This window comes from Corvus moneduloides, chromosome 12 (genome assembly GCF_009650955.1).
Source record: "Corvus moneduloides isolate bCorMon1 chromosome 12, bCorMon1.pri, whole genome shotgun sequence".
Lineage (NCBI taxonomy): Eukaryota > Metazoa > Chordata > Aves > Passeriformes > Corvidae > Corvus > Corvus moneduloides.
Genome location: NC_045487.1, coordinates 3,815,365 through 3,836,328, shown reverse-complemented (window position 1 = coordinate 3,836,328; position 20,964 = coordinate 3,815,365). Strand labels below are relative to the sequence as shown.

At 41.3% G+C, this 20,964-nt stretch overlaps 1 protein-coding gene across 2 annotated transcripts in view; it reads left to right on the top strand.

The window, feature by feature from the left end:
- The window catches only part of CDH13 (cadherin 13), a 449,036-nt gene that overhangs the window by 379,646 nt on the left and 48,426 nt on the right, over positions 1 to 20,964 (top strand). For both annotated transcript variants that reach the window (XM_032121641.1, XM_032121640.1), the window contains exons 9-10: positions 13,997 to 14,179; positions 15,161 to 15,414. In XM_032121641.1, coding sequence (XP_031977532.1) covers positions 13,997 to 14,179; positions 15,161 to 15,414 — 437 coding nt within the window. The remainder of the gene's footprint in view (positions 1 to 13,996; positions 14,180 to 15,160; positions 15,415 to 20,964) is intronic.

Here is a 20,964-nt window from a genome sequence, read left to right as displayed (position 1 = left end):
GGGCAAGCAGAAAATGAAATTGCAACTTTCTGTTGCTTGCAGAGAAAACAGAGGTATAAGACTTCATTTCCTTTATTAAAGAATTCTACTCAGGAAAGATGCTTTAATTTCTAAGGAAGCATTGCAGGTAGTGGTTAACCCTGATGCTGTATTTTTACACTCAAAATCTTGCTGATGGGCAAAGGGGAAGCCCACCTTATATATAAAGCCAAGAATTTATTGTTAGTAAAATTGAAAACTAATCCAATTTCATCCTAATCCAAGAATCGTTATTAATTTTGACTGAATTACTGAAATAAGCAAGAAAATAAATATTCTTCAACTTAGAAAAATTGTCAATAGTGATAAGACAGATGCAAAACTGCTGTATACACCTTTCTTAGCTCCCACCCCTTTTCCTGCTGTTTCTCTCACCATTTCCTTACTCCTCCGGGCCATAAAGTTGGTTTCATTCCAGTGTTTGTGGTCAGGGTGTTACGGGGAGTTGTAACACCTGGAGTCCTTTGCCAGGACAAAGGTGATGCTCGTGCTGATCGTTTCCCCCTCCTGCCCTTGGCATCATTTGGGGTCATGTTTATGTCCTTGAGAACGTGGTTTTGTGTGTTGCTCCCTCTTCATTGCCCTGAAGCTCCAAGTTAGGTCCAAATTTACTGTATCTGGTGTCCCTTACATTTTTTAGAACCTCTGTGGCCCCTTTTGAGCAGGCTCTCCACCATCACCAGTCCCCTGGAGCTGTGACAATCACCCAGCCCGGGGTCACAAGGCAGAGTCTGGCTGTGGCAGCAGCCTCGGGACGCACAATAAGGAATATTTGTGTACCAGCAGACTCAGGATCATTACATAGGATGCAAACCTCATTAGCAGGAGTCAAACTGAGCTGCTGGACGTGAAGTGCCTCGAGGTTTTCAGGGAGCAGTAGGAGGAGCTTTTTTGTGCTTCACCTCAGACACAGCACTTGGTGTTTCAGGTGGCTGAGGTACAGAGTGGAGTCTTTAATGAGCTCCCCAGCTCCTCTGAGCACCTACGAGGGCTCTGGGCTGTCTGAAATCAGGACTGTGCTGTGTCACAAGTGATCAAAGTCACTCTGCTTACAGGAAAAATGAAGTGGTTCTCAGCTAAACAATATTAAAAATCCACCAGAAGTGAAAGGAGAGCAAAAATCTGGCAGTGCCTAAAGGGACATGTGGTGAGAACCAGGAGGATTTTGTGAGTTACTGGTAGAGAGTGTAACCAGGAAAGCCACAGCTGAGCTATGGCAGCATGTGTGTGGCTGTCACAAAGGTTATTTTCCAGCTTAATGCAGGCAACTTTTCTCCCTCTGGTTTTCCTTCCTCCCTCGAAGCTCAGTGCCCCCAACTTTGAGTGAAAATATCACAAGTAATTGAAGTTGCAAACCCCAGCAGAATACTAAATTAGAAATTAAACAAAAAAGCTCATCAGTTGGAGCACAGAAGTCCTGGGCAATTTTTATAATGCTATATTACAGCAATTGGAATATCTTTTTTTTTTTTCCCTCCCCCAACTGCTTCACTAACTGAATTGATTGAATTAAATGTGTTCTGTGGTGCCAGTGAACCTCTGACCCCAGTTACTCAGGATAATCAGGGGGTAATCAGCCTGCTGTGATCTGAGCTCCAAAGGAGCAAGAATATTGTAGGATCAGGGAGCCTGTGCTGGCATTAATCAGATGTCATCAGGGTTTGATTATAAATCCTAAAGACCACCAAATTGATACAACATGGTTTAATCCACTAAAAATTAGGTATCTACATATTAATCACCAAGTTGAATATCTGCAAGTGACTGCTTTTCTAGCAAGTGAAGTCAGGTGTCAACGCTTTGGAATGTCCCACAGTTAGTCATAAATATAATGATCAGCATCAGCACAAAAGTAGCATTAGCCAGATTAAAAAAGGATTTTGTTCTAACCTCAAATAGATTTTTTTTTTTCCCCTCCCATTGGAGTTTTACAGCTCCATTGAAATGGTTCCTCATGTTTCTACTCTAATTACGAGCTTACTCAGAGGCAAGAAATAGGAGATGTTTCAGAGGTACCTGCAAGCACAGCATTTTTCTGCCTTCCAAGGGGAGGAAGGGTGGCTGCTTACAGTATATCACACTGCTGTGTACAGAAATAAAGTGCTATTTATTGTCCCTTAAAATGATTTCCCCTAGAACTGGCAAGCTCAGGTGAAAAATCTGTATCTAGAAAAGTGTGTTAGGATCCAATTAATTCCTCCTGTACTGACTGTCCTTGGGAAGAGCTCGGTGTGGCAATTCTGATGCAGATGTATGAGCCCATTATATGAAGGTTTCTGAAGGAAAAGGAGAACCAGTCTTAAAAGAGAGGAATGGCACAGTCTCTTAATAAACTCGTGCTCTTCATACATGTCCTGATTCGATAAACATCCAACTCTGTGGAAAAGCTTTTTGATATAAACTGAAGATGATACCAAATTCTTTTTTATCTTATTGGTGCCACCTGTATTTCCTGGGAATTGCCTTTATTTGCATGAGACATTTGGTGTGCTTGGACTCAGAGGAATTAAACTGCTGCTGAAGGACTTCCAGGCACCCCACAGTGTTAGTTGGGATCAGGATGAAGGAATTGTACAAAATCTGGGCATCCCAAGCAAGGGCCAGTTCTAGTGACCAGTGGCTGTGTAGGTGCCTTGTGCTGCCTGCTCTCACTCAGCCCCACCAAGGGCACATCTGTGCTCGGGGTGATGCTTCTCACCTCCCAGCAACACCTTACAGGGTTGGTCCTCACAGGAACAACAACCAGGGTGTGCCACTGGGCCAGCCCCCTTTGCCATTCAGAGGATGGTAAAATCACCAAATGGTTTGGGTTGAAGGGACCTTAAAGAACATTTCATCCCCCCTTGCCATGGGCAGGGACACTTCCCACTGTCCCAGGTTGCTCCAAGCCCTGTCCAGCCTGGCCTTGGACACTTCCAGGGATGGGGCAGCCACAGCTCCTCTGGGCAGCTGTGCCAGGGCCTCCCCACCCTCCCAGGGGAGGATTCCTTTCCAATATCCCGTCTAACCCTGCCCTCCTTCTGCTTAAAGCCATTCCCCCTTGTCCTGTCACTGCATGCCTGTACAGAAAGCCCCTCTCCAGCCTTCCTGAGGGTCCCTTTAGGTACTGGAAGGCTGCTCTAAGGCACCACGTTCAGGTGACCCTGCAGCCCACCCAAGGCAGGTCTGACAGGTTGATTCTCTGTATTTGGGTGTGCACCGCTTCTCTCTGTCCAGAACAGCAGTGTAGAACCTTGGCCTGTTTTGACCTGCCTGCTAATTCTCAGTGCTCAGACACATCAGCTGGGGAGCACTGCCAGTCATCCCCAAACTCCAAACAGCTCTGAGCGAATTCAGTATCAGGATAGAAAAATACATTTAGTTCATTTTTATCATCCTTATTAACAAAAAGAAACAAATGGATACTTAACCATTTGCACAAAACATATCCAGCTGAGGCTGCAGGGGTGTTTGTGTTCCAGAAGGATGTGTGTACACAGAACGTTTGGGTAGGAAAACATAAATTACCGGTGAGAAGATGAAAGGGCCCTGAATGTTCCCTCTGTGCCATTCTAGGCAAGAAATAAGCACGCAACGGGCACTTACAAGAGAAATGTTTCACTTGCCTTTATCACAAATGTTTTTCTTCCAAGGAAAGATGAAATGAGCCCTGGCAATGGGAGCTGGGTGGTGGGAGATGGAGACCATCAGTAGCCTTAAAGCAGAAAGCAATAAATCCATTTAGCATAGCTGCGATTTTTCCTGACCTTTTCACAGCTGTGCAATGCCAAACCATACATCTGTTGCTGCAATACATGCTTAAATCTCAGTGTTCCCAGAGCAGGTTCATCCCAGCTGCCAGCGAGCTCCCCTGGCTGCCTTTGGAATGCTCTCCTCACAGTCCTGGATGGGGAGGCTCACATCACCCATAGTCATTAGTCAAATCTGCTGCATTTATATCTATTATTCTTTACTCTTGAGCTTGGAAAAGGAATTTTTCACTGCTAACAGGGTTAGAGGCCCCAGGTCTTTGTTGTTCCCATCCTGGGTAATGAGTGCTCGGTGCTTACCTGGATGTTCAGGATATAATAAAGATTTTTTTGCTATGAGAGGAAAACAGAAAAGGAAAGATCATTAATCATGAAAGTTCACTTTATGTCTCTGATCTTTAAATGATTATTCTTGTATCATAGCTTTTTGATAGAGCAGTAATGTTTTGCTCAATGAATGTTGAGCCAACTGGATGTAGACTGGATAATTTGAGGAAAAAAAAAAAAATCATGTATATCCAGTAGAAGAAACTATGTGCAGTAGACTTCATTCATCACTTTGTCAGCAGACTTGGAAGACTTATTGTGTTCAGATGGATTGAAATATGGAGTGTTCAGCCCAAATTCTCCTCTCCCCACTCAGCTTTTCACAGAAAACAAAATGCTGGCTCGAGATTTCATTTTTAAAATTCAGACAGATTCTGTATCACTGCAGATTATGCTGCCTGTAAACTTCCATCTGTACCTCCTGCTTCCACTGGAACAGTGTGAAACCTTGCAGAGTTCTTATCTGCTTCCAAAATAGAGTTTTCAAACTGGGATAACTTCAGACAGCTCTCAGCTGGAGGGCCTTGTAAATCTAGGGCATCTCATCCCCATCAGCTGGCACAACCTAAAATGCCAGAAGTTTGGGGAATTGATGAAATTTGTAGCTGAAATATTCTGGAGATACAAGTTGCTATGAATGCTTGGAGTGGGGCTGCTCAGCATTGCCCACCAAAGACTTTGTGAAGAACTTTAACCACTGTCAAAACATCTGTTGTTGGCAGCTTGGGCCTTGATCAGCTGTAAACTGGCACAAAGAATAACTCCCTTCTTTGGATTTAATGCCCTCCCAGGGAACAAGAGGCAGGATTTCTCATTTGGCAGCGTGTGCTGCTTGTTCTCTACCAGGCCAAAGATTCTGCCATGGAGAAAGTCTCACTTTCATTGCAACTTCCACCTCTCTGCAAAGGCCAGGAGTCTTAAACTCGTGTTCAGTCTTGAAATATTAAGGTACCAAAAGAGGTGAACAAGAGGCTTCTAGAAAATTTTTGTTCTTTCAGCTATTTAGAAGGAAACCTTCCTTTCTTTGTGTGTTGGTTTTTTTTTTTTTTAAACTTCTATTAGTTTAGTGCTTTTGTACAGCCCTAAAATACAATTTTCGTACCTTGTCTACTTCCTAGAGGTTAATATGATAATAATTTAAAAATCATCAGCATCTGCTGAAGGTCTTATCACTGCATGGCTCTCTGCCCATCAGTGCTGAGGCCACATTGCATTTATTTATACCTGAGTGTAGACTAAAGCCATTAGAGAAATTTCTCCTTCACTCCCCTCAATCTTCCAAAATTTCTAGCAAATTAAGTGTTCCCTCCATATGTTAATGTTAATAATAATAATATATATAGTCATAAAAATCTTTTTTCTACCACTTTGGTGTTCAGAGTGGAGTAAATTCACGTCTCCTGCTGTTAAGGGTCCTTCGTGGTACAGGGAAGAACGGCAACAGTGAAAGAGGATGTGTTTTCTGAACACATTCCATGTCCAGGCCCCAAAAATGTGGCATTCTGGGAAGAAGTAGGAGGAAGTTGTTGCTTAAGGGTCCATGGAGTAAATGCATCCCACCTCTAACTGGGACTGGCAGGAATTCTTGCAAAATGAGTCACAGGTAACTTCCAGTTTTTCTTCTTAGTAGGGCAGTGTCAGTAAGTTCCACCATATATGTTCAGATGTTCATTGTCAGCATCTGAAATGTTGGCTTGGGTATGAAAAAGTCTCTGCTAAAAATGAAAAAGGACCATTTTACAAGGCCCCTTCCCTTCCCTTCCCTTCCCTTCCCTCCCCTTCCCTCCCCTCCCCTTCCCTCCCCTCCCCTTCCCTCCCCTCCCCTTCCCTTCCCTTCCCTTCCCTTCCCTTCCCTTCCCTTCCCTTCCCTTCCCTTCCCTTCCCTTCCCTTCCCTTCCCTTCCCTTCCCTTCCCTTCCCTTCCCTTCCCTTCCCTTCCCTTCCCTTCCCTTCCCTTCCCTTCCCTTCCCTTCCCTTCCCTTCCCTTCCCTTCCCTTCCCTTCCCTTCCCTTCCCTTCCCTTCCCTTCCCTTCCCTTCCCTTCCCTTCCCTTCCCTTCCCTTCCCTTCCCTTCCCTTCCCTTCCCTTCCCTTCCCTTCCCACCATCATTAGGATAAGTGGGGGGAAAAAATCCTGCAAAACCTTCGTGCTCCTCAAATCCGGTGGAGGAAAAAGATAGAAAAATCCAGCGAGGTGTATTTTATTTAAAGTTCATTCCTTTAAAGAAGACATCCAGCATCTTAGCAAGAATTCAGGCTAACACTGCCCTTGATGGGAAGTGCACTGAGGAAGGAATGAGAGGAGCTGGTTTGGCTGAATTCAGCACAAGAGGCCTCATAAATGTGAAAGGCAGAGCTCTCCCTGCTCCCTGGGCAGGTGAATAGGTGTAGTCTGCTCCTTCAGCCGTGCTCAGATCATCATTTCTCTCATGCTGTTGTTTTAAACATAAGGTTTGTTCTACCTGCAGTGAAGGAATTTTTTGTAGCTCAGAAAATAACATTATTATTCGAGGTTTTCTCAAAAGTACCTTAAATGTAATAAATACAGTGACCTTTCACTGTGCTCTGTCCACCTGGAGAAGGAGTATTTTTTTTCTATGATACAACCATCGTTCTAGAGGTGTCCAATTATTTGTGGGTACTTGATTTATTCCAGAAAAAAAACTGAATGCACCTTGCGTTTATAGGTAGAAAAGAATGAATCATTTCTAAATTATTTATATATTCAGGGAAAAAAAAAAGAGCATCTTTGTCTTCCTTCTGAATCTTCAGACATTTGATGTATACCTGGAGGTAACAGGCTTTGAAGCAGGCATTCAGCATATGATTAATACATGTTAGAATTATCTTTTTGCCTTTGTTCAGTGAGGCCCTGAGCTGGGCTGAGAAAGGGTCAGAATCTTGTGTAAACAAAAGTCTTCAAAATAATTCCAAAAAGCAGCTATTTTTCAAGCAACCTTCACCATCACTTATTTACAGTCCCCAAGTGGCTTTTTAGTCTTTTGTGAGCCCATAAATGAGAGGATTGAAACCAGCACCAGCTCAGAATGGGCTTTCAGCACTGCTGTGGGGAAGAAACAGGAAGAAAATTCTGCAAATTAATTTATGGATCTTGTGAGGATCTTATTCTGTCAATCCTCCAAAGTTTTCTAGGATTTATGGCACCTGCAAGGGGAATAGAAGGGACCCTTCATGCTGGCAACCCTACAGTTCCTTCCTTCCTTCCTTCCTTCCTTCCTTCCTTCCTTCCTTCCTTCCTTCTCCTTCCTTCTCCTTCCTTCTCCTTCCTTCTCCTTCCTTCTCCTTCCTTCTCCTTCCTTCTCCTTCCTTCTCCTTCCTTCTCCTTCCTTCTCCTTCCTTCTCCTTCCTTCTCCTTCCTTCTCCTTCCTTCTCCTTCCTTCTCCTTCCTTCTCCTTCCTTCTCCTTCCTTCTCCTTCCTTCTCCTTCCTTCTCCTTCCTTCTCCTTCCTTCTCCTTCCTTCTCCTTCCTTCTCCTTCCTTCTCCTTCCTTCTCCTTCCTTCTCCTTCCTTCTCCTTCCTTCTCCTTCCTTCTCCTTCCTTCTCCTTCCTTCTCCTTCCTTCTCCTTCCTTCTCCTTCCTTCTCCTTCCTTCTCCTTCCTTCTCCTTCCTTCTCCTTCCTTCTCCTTCCTTCTCCTTCCTTCTCCTTCCCTCTTGTTATTTTTGTATTCCAGCCCACTACTACTCACTCATGAATTTTAATACCTGAAGTGGTCTCAGTCCCATAAATAGTTTGGCTTTAACCTGGTGGAAAACTATTCCCAGAGGGACTTTCACCTGGAGCCTGGTTAATAAGTTCTTGTTTCTTTGTTTGTTTGAGTGTTTTTCCAAATAGGTTGATGAACAGCAGAACAAAATGAAGCCATGTAGAAACTTCCCCTTTTTGCTAATTCATGATTAATATCAAGGGTTTTAAGTATGTTTGTGTTTTTCTATAAAAAGGCACAAATTCAGAGCCATGCTACAGTGGGCAGAATTGAATCCTGAGCCTTCCATTTACCTAATCGATCTTTTGGGTTGGTTGCTCTTGTTGCAGACTTGCAGACAAAGATTTTGCAGATAAAAATATTCATTCAGTCCTTCATTACTGAGTCCTACTTTTACTTTGTAAAGTAACTGGTGTGTGCCTTGAAAGATCACAAGGCATTTACAATGCAGAGCCTGTGGAAAATCATTCAGAACTAAAAACTGAAAATGCATCCAAAATTATTATGGTCAATTTCATATATTTGAAACGTTTTTGGTTTTGGTTTTGTTTTTTTATTTCTAAGATACAATTGAATTCTTTTTGTAATTTCACCAGGGAGGTGGAAGAATATGATGTACTCAGAAAAAATACAGAATGAGCTGAAAGAAACACTTTCAGTTAAGAAATAACACAATGCTTACAAGCCAGCATTATGGCAGTAAGACAATGACAATAATAAAGCCTGTTTAGGTGACTCACAGCTATAATTCCTGCTTTGCATCTCATTTACACCATCAAATCCTTGTCATACCGTGATCATGTTTTATATTTATGTAGTGTCTTTCATCTAAATGGCTTTCTAAGTGCTTCGTGTGTTGCTTGGTGTGCAGCTTACATCAACTTAATCCATTACTTTAATACAGATATTTTTGTAGTGAAATAGAGCTGCTGTTTGTGTCCACATAGCAAAGGCTGTGTGCAGTCTTGAGGGAAAACCTTCCACATTTGTAGAGGAGATCAGGGAGAATGTAACACCGGGTTGCAATTCACCTTGACCACGCCATTTTCCATTAAATTGCTCTCGTGGAGAGTTTGGTATAAACTGATTTTGCTCAGGTGCAGTTTTCCAGCCCTCTGGGGCAGCACCCTGGGCTCCTGGGGTGGGAGGGAAGGTGGCTGCAGAATCAGCAGCACCACTTTGGTCTATGCACAAGTGTTGTGCCAAGTATTTCCTCCTCGCACTTCCCCTGCCTGTGAACTTGGAGCTCCAAGCACCAGTGGCTTGGTTTATCCTTCTCTGGCAAACTGGGCTTTGCATCCCGCTGAATTCCACCAGAAATGCTCATTTCTGACATTTATGAGACTCTCATTCCTGATTGATCCAGAATGCAAACCTTTGCGACCATTCTGAAAATTCATTTGCACTTGGAGATGTTCCAGGTACAGAGCTATGGAAAATATGTTGTTTTATGAGCAAATAAATCCTGGGAGCTCAGGTGCATGAACTGAATGACAGCGTGCAAAGGAAAAGGCACAAAGAGCAACGAGGTTGCGAGAGATTCTATAGCTTGTCATCACATTCTCAAGAAATTAGACAAAATATGGTCACAAAGGCAGTAGGCTTCAGTGGAGGGAGATAATTGCAGTAATGCAATTTCTCTGTGGAATTTCTAACAGAGACATATGAATTAATACAACTCATTATTTTCCGTGTTTTTTGATATATAGAAGAGGAAACAAACACGATAGCAGCACAGAATACCTTCCGCTGGAATATCACCCTGATAAATGCAAACTGACACAGAGTTTTAATTTGTTTGTTCCTGATTGGGAATCACAGCATGCAGAATCTTAATGAGCCATTGGGTAGTGATCACCTACCCCAGGCGTGTTTGTCTTGCTTTGTGTTTGCTGCTGGTGGCAGCTCTTTAATTTGGGTGTCAGTGCCCCTCTGAGAGAGTTTTTTAGTGGCTTCACAATGGTCTTGTCACAGCCTGCTCACGCTGCTGTTGGACAGGAGGCATTCAGATGATTCTGATGCAGTTAAATTCATCTCTTTGCTCTGAGAAATCAGTAAACAGAGTCTCATTTACTACAGAGGCCTTAAATGAGGCTGTGAGATAAGAATCTGATTTTCTTACGGTCTGGGTACCATTTCCAGCTATGTTTGATGCTGAGGTGGGGTCAGTGCCTGGATTCTCAGGTGATAACGTTTTGCAAAGTGATCTTTTTGTGTACCTGCCCCATGGTGGGAATCTGACAAGACTGGCTTGTCTTGAGACCATCCAGAGGAATTTTTCTGTGAGTGACAGCTGCCACTGCAATGTCCTATCAGCTCATTATAGAGCTCAGTGTGGAGGAGGATTTGGCTCAGTGTTACATCCTGGCTCCAGCAGGAAACAACCACTAAATTCAGCTTGCAAGATCCAGGGAAGTTTGTTGGACTGAGACTCTCTCCTCTGCTCAGAGTTGTATTTGAACACAGTTGTTTCAAACATTTCTGATCTCCCTGCCATCCCTTTACTGACTCCTGTGCTGTAAGAAATAGAAGCTGCTTGTTGTCACCCTCCAGGACTTCCATGCCCCGTGGAACCACACTGGTGATCCCTCACAAGAGTTCCAGTGTCCTTATCTGCTTCCCATCCGTCCAGCACGATGGCAAACGCTGCTAGCTCGTTACATTTGGAACTCTATTTGTGCACCTTCACAAGCCTCACACACTTCATCTACATCCATCACTATATTTCCTCAAAATTGTTCAGTTTCCCATTAACTGCTGCTCACTGCTTCCTTCTAAGTTTCAGTCCGTTTTCTGTGTATTTTACCACAAGATTTTGGAAACAGAAAAAAGAAGAACCTGTGTCTTTTTCCTCTGCTATGTTTCTAAAACTTTAAAAATGACAGAATTGCTAAAATCTCTGGGCTGTGTGCATGATAAGCACAATAAACGACAGCATGGCACATCACAGAGCAGGTTAACTTCACATGTCAAATACTCAGAAGCAGGAAATGCACACAGCCCGTTCCAGCAAACCCACTCTGGCCCAGGGTACCACCTTCTAAGCTATTAGTGTTAAAATGGGTCCAAATGATAGCAGCTTAAATAAAGTACTGAACTCATCTACTTTATTCTTAATTTATAGCGGTGCTTAGGGGATGTGCAGATATTTAAAATGAGTAAAATCAATTAACTTGTGATCCAATTATTTGTGTTAGCCACTGTGGAGTTTTTCTTTTAGAGCACTGGTTCAGACTTTCCCAGTTAAGCACCGTGCTTTGAGAGTGTAAACTTTTCACTGTGAAATATGAGGAACCTTGGTTATTTTTCCTCTGCTTCTAAATCTAAATCCTATTTTTGCCCTTTCACAGTTTTTAAATTCCCTTTTTACTTTTGTTTTTGAAAGGGACTCAGTGTAGGTGTAACAGATTTTTCTAAATGTTGGGAAGTCTATTCCTCATATAAAGGTGACTGAACAGGCAAGAGTTCACCTTCTAGATAAAAGACACAATATTTTTCTAGGCCACGCTATTTCACAGTAGATATGTGTCTTTTGCAATCAGAAATCTGTGATTTATTGCACTTTTCACATTATAAATTTAGAGTAGACCTCTGTGACAACTTCTGTGGTCTGATCGTTCTGCTTTTCCATCCATCTTGAACAGATTTTAGTCTAACATTCCAGGCAGCTTCAAATATCTGTGTTTTTGTGGTTGTTTCCAGAATGTGAAGGATGCTGGGGTGAGGGTACCACTGTACTTGGAATTATTTGGCTTGGCACAGCCTTTCCCTGTGGATGTTGGCATTTCCTTGACCTGCAGGAGTCAGCAGCTCAGCAGTGCTGTGCCCCCAGAAGGTCCATGTGCCCTTTCTCTCTGCAACTGAAGTTTCTGAGACCTCTTCCTAAATAAGGAGAAAATAAGGATGCAGAAGTAAAGCCAACCCCAGCTGAGATATCCTTGATTTAGATACCCTTAGCCTGACATTCCATGTTTTTTGAACTAACTGGCACATCATGGCAACCTTTTCCATCACAGTCTGGCATCGACGGGGTAAAAATAGTAAATTTCTCTCACAGGCTTCACAATAATGAATCTGAATAAAACAGCCATACCTTTTAATGTTTTACCCTAACAGCTCTTACCATTCCCAAGGTGAGCCAGGGAGTATTGAACACTTAATTGAATCAGAGTGGAGGATTAAGGAAAAGATTTTTCCGAAGGATCAATATGAATTAGGAGCAGATGCCCGGTCAAATCTAAGGGTTAGATTCTTTTTTATTGGGCTCTGTGAATTCTGGTCACCTTTTTATCCAGCTGAATGGAAATTGTTGGGTACTGAACACTTGTGGGAAAAATTCTGACCCTTTTGGTTCTGGTGTCTCATATTATGCATGCTCAAGTTGAGACAATATGAAACAATATAAAAATATCAATTATTGGCTAATTGGTTATTTTCAGTCAGAGTAAGTATCCAAGTCTGCTTGACAGTGTCAGCATTTGGCTGAGCTGGAAGGAACACAATCTTGGTAATCAGTCTTCTGTTATTTCCAAGATTCTTAATAGAGTTTTCCTTCTAATTTGTTTCACAGCAAGTGAAAATATTGTTGTATTATCATTTAGAGTTAATTAAACCGCAAATGAGCTTAATGAACTGTCTGAAACAAAGCTCAATCACAACCTGTTACATACTAACTATCAAGATCAAAAGAATCTTTAAATTCTTTGTTAGATACACCAAAGAAGATAGAAATAGCCAGTCGTTAATGTCATCCTTTTATGAAATCAGGTTTGAGGCTGGAAAGCTTAAACTGAATGCATATACTCAAATTATACAGAAAAATTGAAAAAGCGTTTGGGAAGCCAAATCTATTGAAAAAAGAAGGAAAACAAAGAAAACTGAACACAGGGGAAGACATAGTCATCTTTTCTTTATTTTTGTATGAGGAAATCCACTTTACCTCCTATTTGTCCAGATTGGGAAATATATACATTAATAAAATGCCATTTTCTGGTTTCGGTATTTTCACAAACTATTCTGCAGTGCTGTGACTTCTCATGTTCTGTAAGACAGAGGAAAAGACATTTAGTTTATTCAGGTCTTGAAGCCACTTGGGTGACTTTTGCCCTTGAGTGATGCAGCTTTTAAGAAGTGCAAGCACGGCAAAACCTATTTGTGTCATTAAAGTTTGTAATTTTGGGCTTTTGAAGACTTAATCCCTAGAAATGCTAAGATTTCCTAATGATCTATAACGGCAGTGCTGATGTTCAGCACTTCTCAGGATTAGGTCTCTTATCAGCCTGGTTTATCCACCTCTAAAGCAGGTATTATCTTATCACTCTTATATACAGTGCTTTTAGCACGTCAGCCCCAAGTACTTGAAAGGTGAGGAGTGTTATTAAGCCTGACCCTTACAAGCTTTTCCAATGGTTTGCTTAATGTTTTTCCTACATAAATAAGAATGATGGAGAATAAACTAGAATTTTCTTACAGGGCTTGGCTGGTCGAATCGTACAGCAACACATTTCACAAGGTCACAAAAAATTCTTCCATGGCAAAAAGAAGGCAGCACTGACTTTTAGTTATGCACACAAAGTGGTAGCATGAGGTCCAATTATTTCTGAGCGCCTTAGGGCAAGCCCTCCAAAAAATGGTCTGGGAATGGTTTTTGTGAGACCTGTTTTGTGCCTCGATAACGGTGCAGTGAAAAATGAATGTGGGTGGGATAATTCATGAGAAAAAGAGTGTGAAATGCAAAACTGGATTTGTTTGCAAATAAAAGTAGATTTGAAGGCAAGAGTGGTCAGTATGAGTCAGGTTCCTCTTCCCTCAGTGCCCTTTCTGGCAGTATATGCAGCTCTGCAGCACTGCAGGTATTTTCATGCTTCACTTTCCAGGAATATGAGCTGAACTGTCTCCTTGCGATCAGAATCTTCCCCAGCTCCATTCCTATCACATCGCTGCTTATCTGCCATCTATTAAATGGAGAGCAGCTGAAATGTGCTACCTCATATTTCATAGGTGAGAATGCATTATTTAAACCCCATAACATTCCGTTTCGGTCAAGGATTCCACCTTCCTCCTGTTGGGGTAAATAATTAATGCTGCCTTGGATATTTTGTGGATGTGTGTGTGGTTACTAAGTGGAAATAGTAATGATTTCCTCTGTGTTTTTTCCTAGTTCCAGGCCACAGTGAAGGAGGGGGTCACGGGTGTAATAGTGAACTTGACTGTGGGTGACCGGGACGACCCCGCCACTGGGGCATGGAGAGCTGTCTACTCCATCATTAATGGGAACCCAGGGCAGAGCTTTGAGATCCACACCAACCCCCAGACTAATGAGGGAATGCTCTCTGTTGTCAAGGTAAGAACAATTCCCTTCTGCCCTGTGTTGTTGTAAGGTTCATCCCCTTGGTTCGCTGCATAAAACAAGGCACAGCAGGGATAGGTTATTCAAAGATATAAAGCTGGCTGCCAGTCCCTGTCCAAACTATGAGTATAACCACTTCTTCTGTCACAGTAACCTTATTTTTTTAGTCACAATGACTGCCTGCTCCTATCTGTGTTGCCATTGTGCTTAAATAACAGCCAGATTTGCAGTAAGCATCACAATTAATAGTGAGACTTGACAACAAAGTTCTGTTTGTGGCTGAAGGTACGATTAGAATTCAAGGGCCCCATTTTGTTCACGTTTTAGAGAGCACACGCAAATAGTAGGGAAGTAAGGGGCATGGATTCAGACTGAATCCACATTTCTAAAGTGGATTGGTCCCACGTTTCTGAAGCCTCATAGGAAAATTTACTTCGCTTGTATGAAGACAATCCTATGTCTCAAACTTAAAAAATTTAAAAAAGAAAGAAAGTAGCCCTGTTTGCTGCCTGTACCAGAACTCTTTTTGGCTTCAGAAGAGGCATTTTCAATTCTTGAGAGAAATGTATGTATTTCCATGGTAGTGCCTTTGATTTCAAGACAGAAGTTATGAAAGCAGCTTGTGTTATTGTCATGAGTATCTCCTGAGTGTGACTCATTTGTTTAACACATGCTACATATAAATAAACACGTATATATGAGAATTGGATTATGTCTATGGGGCATGGCAAAAAAAAATGTAAGCTCTTGGACAGAGGGATGTCTCCATGGGTTTTTTAATTCCATTATGTTCATTATCTTTGATGCCCTTTAGAACTGAGTGTGTCTAATCCTAAACTCTGACCAAGTTCCAGATGCTGGGAATGCTCTTGTCCCTTTCTGGCCAATTCTGCCATCTGCAAGTTTGCAATGGGCTAAAAGAAAAAGTGTTAAGTGTTGTCTTTGAACTTTGCCCTCTGATTTTCTGGTTTGCAGCCTTTAGACTACGAGATTTCGGCCTTCCACACGCTGCTGATCAAAGTGGAAAACGAAGACCCGCTGATCCCAGACATAGCCTATGGCCCCAGCTCCACAGCCACCGTCCAGATCACCGTGGAGGATGTCAACGAAGGCCCAGTTTTCCACCCAAACCCAATGACAGTGTCCAAGCAAGAGAACATCCCCATTGGCAGCGTGGTGCTAACGGTGAACGCCACTGACCCGGACACTTTGCAGCACCAGACCATCAGGTGAGAGCAGAGCCCTCTCATTTTTATCCATCTCAAAGTGGGAATGTCTTTTGTGCCCAAGAATTTGCCTGCCAGTGTAGAATTATGTTAAAGTTTTTTGGTTCTACACAATAAGAAGTTACTTTTTATATTTTTTTCCTGCAATTAGAGAGTCAGTTTGTTGAAAACACTGTGTTAGAGAACAAGAATTTTCCACACCATGAGATTCCTACAGTAGAACAATCAAGTGCCACAAGCAATAGACTTGGTTTGCATAGTTCCAAAACTACTTTTAACCTGCTTGTTTCCTCTTCCTTCATGAGAGCCAGTGAAGATGTGTAAAAGTTGAAAATGTGTAAAGAAATGATTCATCTGTTTTACGTGGGCTTTAAATCAGTTTATGATAATTTATAATGTCCCTCAGTGAAATAATGACTGTCCATCCACTTTCAAGAGCTGAGAAAAGATTTCCCAGTGACAGGCTGAAGCTAAAGGAAGCTAAGACTTGGCCTTTTCCAGATAAATGAAAATAAATTATTATTTCTGTGCTGTAATAATATAATCCCACATATGTGCCATGTCACAAGGAGCAAACCTAGGTATTACATGGTATCATCATTTTATATTTTGATCCATCTGGTTTGGTCTTTTCACTTGAGATTCTATGAAAAATGAAAAATCAACCACTTCATTCTCTAAGGCTAAGGTGGCTTTCCAGACAGCTTTTCCCAGCATTTGAAAATTACAGGTTAGACACTACCACTAAAACCTACAGCTGTGTTTAATTTTTCATTCCTCCTTGTAAGTATCATTTCCCCCAGGTCTCAGTATATGTAAAAGGGTATAAACACCTTGTGAGAATGACTTCAAAGCTGCAGCTGAACAATGGCTCTGTCAATCCATACCACAGGCAGAGATTTCTCTGCTGTCACAGGGTTATTTAGCAGTGATTGTGCTATCCTTAAAGAAGGTTTGACACATGTACTGTCCTGCAAAAAAGAAAGCTGCTGATCTTGAGGATGTTCTCTGTCAGTAAAAAGTGTTGGTGAAAATGTCACTGGAAAGGACTCAGATTTGAATGATGAGGAGGTGAATTTAAGCAGGTGAGTGTGTTCATCTCCAAGGAAGGAGGAAAAAGGCAAGGCAGTAATTAAAAGTTTCAATTCTCTGCATTACCTCAAGGACAACGTTGTTAATAACACGAATAGTTCAGTTTTTCTCCTTTGACTTCTACCATAGAAATATGAGTTTACCTGAAGGATGATTCTTAACACACCTTTCCCCTTGTTTTCTAAATGGATTTATTTATAGAATAATTTTTATTCTTATGTTTAGCTTTTGCTAAGAAGACCTCTTATTTCATTCACAAAATTTTGTGTCTATGGATGGAATTTCTGTTGCTTGTCAGACAGGGCAATATGACCCTCAGCTACTTTTCTCAGAACCTGGCTTGTTCAGGGAGCAGATATTATTTCCTTCGGGTTTTGGACTGACTTTCAGAAACACAATTATTGAAGTTCCCCATGATTTATGTATTTTCATGGGAGATGGGAAAACTAACATTCATTAGTGTAACAGCTGGTTTTGTGATGCTAAAAGAGAAAAGCCAAGAAAATATAAGGATTTTTATCAAAACCAACAATCCAGGAGCTATTACCTGAATTTTTCCCCTTGACCTACTGGTATTGCTGAATTTCTCCAAACTACATTGACCCTGAATTTAAAGGGCACCTAGTGAGTCACTGAACACTCTTCAATTATCTTTAAGTGTGGTGTGTAGCCAGTCAAGTAACATAAACATGTTCTGCAGTCCACCACATCTCAAAACTGTCTGCCAAGGAACTCTCAAACCTTGACGAACTCACAATCTAAACAGAATTTTCCCAGAAGTTTTACTGTATCTGCATAGCCAAACATGGACGGTTTATAGACAAAAGCAAGATTTTTTTTCTTTTATGTGCAGAAAAGAAGAGCAGAATTAAGCTAAACTGGGCTGGGAATGAGGAATGGTCACATAAAGAAACTATGGAAGTGGAAGTGATTGTATAAGTTAGAAGGAAATAATGCAAATGTATTGGAAATCTGGGAAATGGTTGAATGCAAAAGGCTAATTTGACTACCTGTCAGTCCTATTGCTAAAATAACAGGAAAGCATAAAACAGCACTTTTAAAAGATGTTTTAATGCTGACAGGTGTTGAAACACCTGGGTACCAGCAGTGAAGAAGACTGTGGTATGAGAGCAGCATCTGCAATTAAAGACAGGGTACAATTCCATGTGTAAAGGCCAAAACCACTCACTGGTTGGGATCTGGCCTCAAATTCCCTCAGGCAGGTGTGTGTTTAGAGGCTGGGACAATGTCCAGGACTTTTAGAGCACAGATACCAAACTTTGTGGTTCTCAAACTATAATTGTGCCATCAGTCCTTGCTATGACTAAATGGTAAAATAAAGGCCAAGCAGGGACAGCTGCCTCCTAAATGAGATATTCCATTGCATATTAATGACCACGAGTGAGCAATGTTTTGTGTGCAAGATGCAATGAATGTCAGATTTGTGCTGTGTGAACCATGTACATCACACCCAACAAAGTATAAACCTCTTCAAAATGGGCAGACCAGCAGAGAATTAATGTTGGTGGGCTTTGGGTTCTTTTTTTCAGCCTATTACAACTGAAATAGATCTAACTGCAGGGATATTTTTAGTTAATTTTCTGTATAGAACTTGTAGAAGGAGCTGCTGATTATTTGTAATCAGGAAATTTAGTTACTCTACTAGATATAACATGATAAATGCATTTCAAGACCCACAAAAAAGAGTAGAGAAACCATTTTTGCCATTGTCTGCAACTAGATTGAATTTATTCTTTGAACAATGCAGATCTGAATCAGAATCAAATTACTTATCTCTGAAAAACGTGGCTTACTTTGTAAAATTTCCTAAAGACAGCTGTACTTTTGAAGCAATTTTCCTTCTTATTCTTCAGCTTGATGTGTTTTTGCAGGCTGAGGAAGAATTTCATTTCAAAGCTCAACCAAGCTGGCAAAAATGTGTTTCAGTGAAAAAAATGAGACTCCAAAATCACAGACCTCGAGCTGTGGCCGTTTGTCTGCACACAAGTGGCAGAAGTTGCACGGTGTCAGCTCTTCCCTGATCCACTGATGTTACCATCCCAGAGGAGCTCGAGGTAGAGGTGGGAGCATCATCCTGGAAATAAGAGGTGGAAAACAGTGTTTGTTCCACTCTCATTGCTCCCAGAAAGAAAAAAATCCTGTTCAGGCAGGGTCACATTTCTCACATTCATTAACTTTTCTTTTTTTTTTTTTTTTTCCCCTTTTTCTTAAGCATTTAAATCTCTCTGTGGTTTCCATCTTTTCTAGAATTAAAAAAATGAAAGAAATCCAGCAGGCCCCATTTTAATTATAACCCAAAAATTTATTAGTAGAACAGTAATGAAGTTTCTGAAATTCGATTTCTTAATCAGGGATCATTGTTATTTTTGTGCCAGATTTGAGAGTTTAATTTTGGGTACTTCTTCCCAACCTCTGAAATTTTAATCAGAAGTTTCAAGTGTACATGTCAATGAGAAGTTAAAGGCCAAATTTAATAACATTTTCTACCTTGGGAAATTAAAAGAAGAACCTCACTCTGAAATCCATTATTAACAGTAGATCTTAATTAAACACAGTTATGGTTCTCAATATTTGACTGTGTGAAGAGATTGGTTTCAGTATTTTTCCCTTTTTTGGGATTCAACAAGTCCAGAATATTCAATAGTTAGGCTTTTAACTATGTGTAAATAAGTTGTTTACTGCAGTGTATTTGTAATTTTTAATTAGAGCAGTGTTGTTTTCTGGTTTCATGGCTTATCGTGGCAATATATTTTTATTACCTACTGTGCTCTTGGATTTTAAATTATTTATGTAAACATATTGTTTCAGTATTTATTCTCAGTAAGCAATGTGACTCAATGCTTCAGAAATATCTTCACAAGAAAAGTTTATTACAGCTCTAAAGCATATCTAATTCATTAAGTAGAATTAAAATGCAGCATTTGAAGCTGGAGAACTCAGAACCCAAACTGCATCGAGTTTCATGGGAACATGAAAGGCTGTAGAAATATCTGAAGCACTCTATGTAAATAAGGTGTATATTTGTATATAATATTTATATCTGCACTGAATCGAGCTGCCCCACATAGCACAAGTGGCTCCTGGAAGCACAGGGACACTGTTTCCAAACTCTGCTAGTCTGGAAATGGCAGCAAAGTCATTTATTATTGTCAGCTTCTCCAAATAACAGCTACTGGTCTGTCTGGAAGGGGATAGACTCTGTCTGGATATAAATTACATTTTTCTGTGCTGCAAACTAAGTGTTAATGAGGCCTCATCCTGGAGCATCAGACCAGGGGGATGAGGAGGCTGAACCCACCTGAATTAAAAGTGATTGTGTTTGTTTGCTGCCCCAAAGGAGGTTGTAGTGATTTGGGGCTCAGACTTTTCTGCCCTGTCTCAAGTGAAAGGATGAGAGGAAGTGGCCTTAAGTTTCCCAGAGGAGGTTCGGATTAGACACTGGTAAAAAATTCACTGCAAGAGCAGTCAGGAATTGGAATAATCTGCCCAGGGAGGTGGTGGAGACACAGATCCGGAAGTGTCAAGAGGTGTCTGGATGTGGCACTTGGAGATGTAGTTTAGGAGTTGGATCTCGGTTGATGGTTGGATCTTGAAGATCTCTGCAACCCTGATGATTCTGTGCATGACTTGTCTTTTCACCAAGAGCCACTGGACAACGGACTGGTCAATGACTTTGGGAATGGGAATTTTTGCTACTGGGACACATTTTGCTTTAGATTGGATCATCCTGACTTTGGGGTTGGTGCCTGTGGAGTTGGTGGGAGTCAGTGGAAATGTTCCAAACTCTAATCAGTGTCAAACATGATCTGCATGCTATTTGCCCAAGCAAAATAAAATGGCTGCCTAAAATTCTATAAAAAAGGGCTGAAGCTTCACTGAAGTAGGAGTCATAGCTCAGTGAGTTTCTCCCAAATCTCAAATGGTTGAGAACACTGAGGAGAATTCTCTGGAAAAAGTGAGTTTCCTTTCCTTGGCTGCCAATCCCCTCCCTTCCACACAGCAAATGTATAAGCCATGAATTGCAAAGACATCTCAAAAAGCCTTTTTCATGTCTCTTGCCAGGATTTTTTCAGAGATCCTGAACCCCCTGTGAACAAGGATGAGGCTTCACATCACATTGCTCACAACCATTTAAGGGATCAATTTTGCATACCTTGTCACACATCAAGCCCTTTTAAAGCACTTTTGTTGCTAGTGGAGGTCAATAAACTTGCTTTTTTGGGATACGCTCCAATCACTTCCAGAAGTACTACATAATGAGAGAGGGATGGGATGACTTAAAGAGTGAATGCTTAGGAAGTAACACACTTAGTCATGGTTAAATATGTCTCCTAGAGTCTGAAGGACTTGTCTTTGATTCCTAACAACAGGAGATTTGTTTTCCTTGTGCAGACAGAAGAATAGCTCCATTGTTACAAATGAATGGCTGAGCCATGCTCT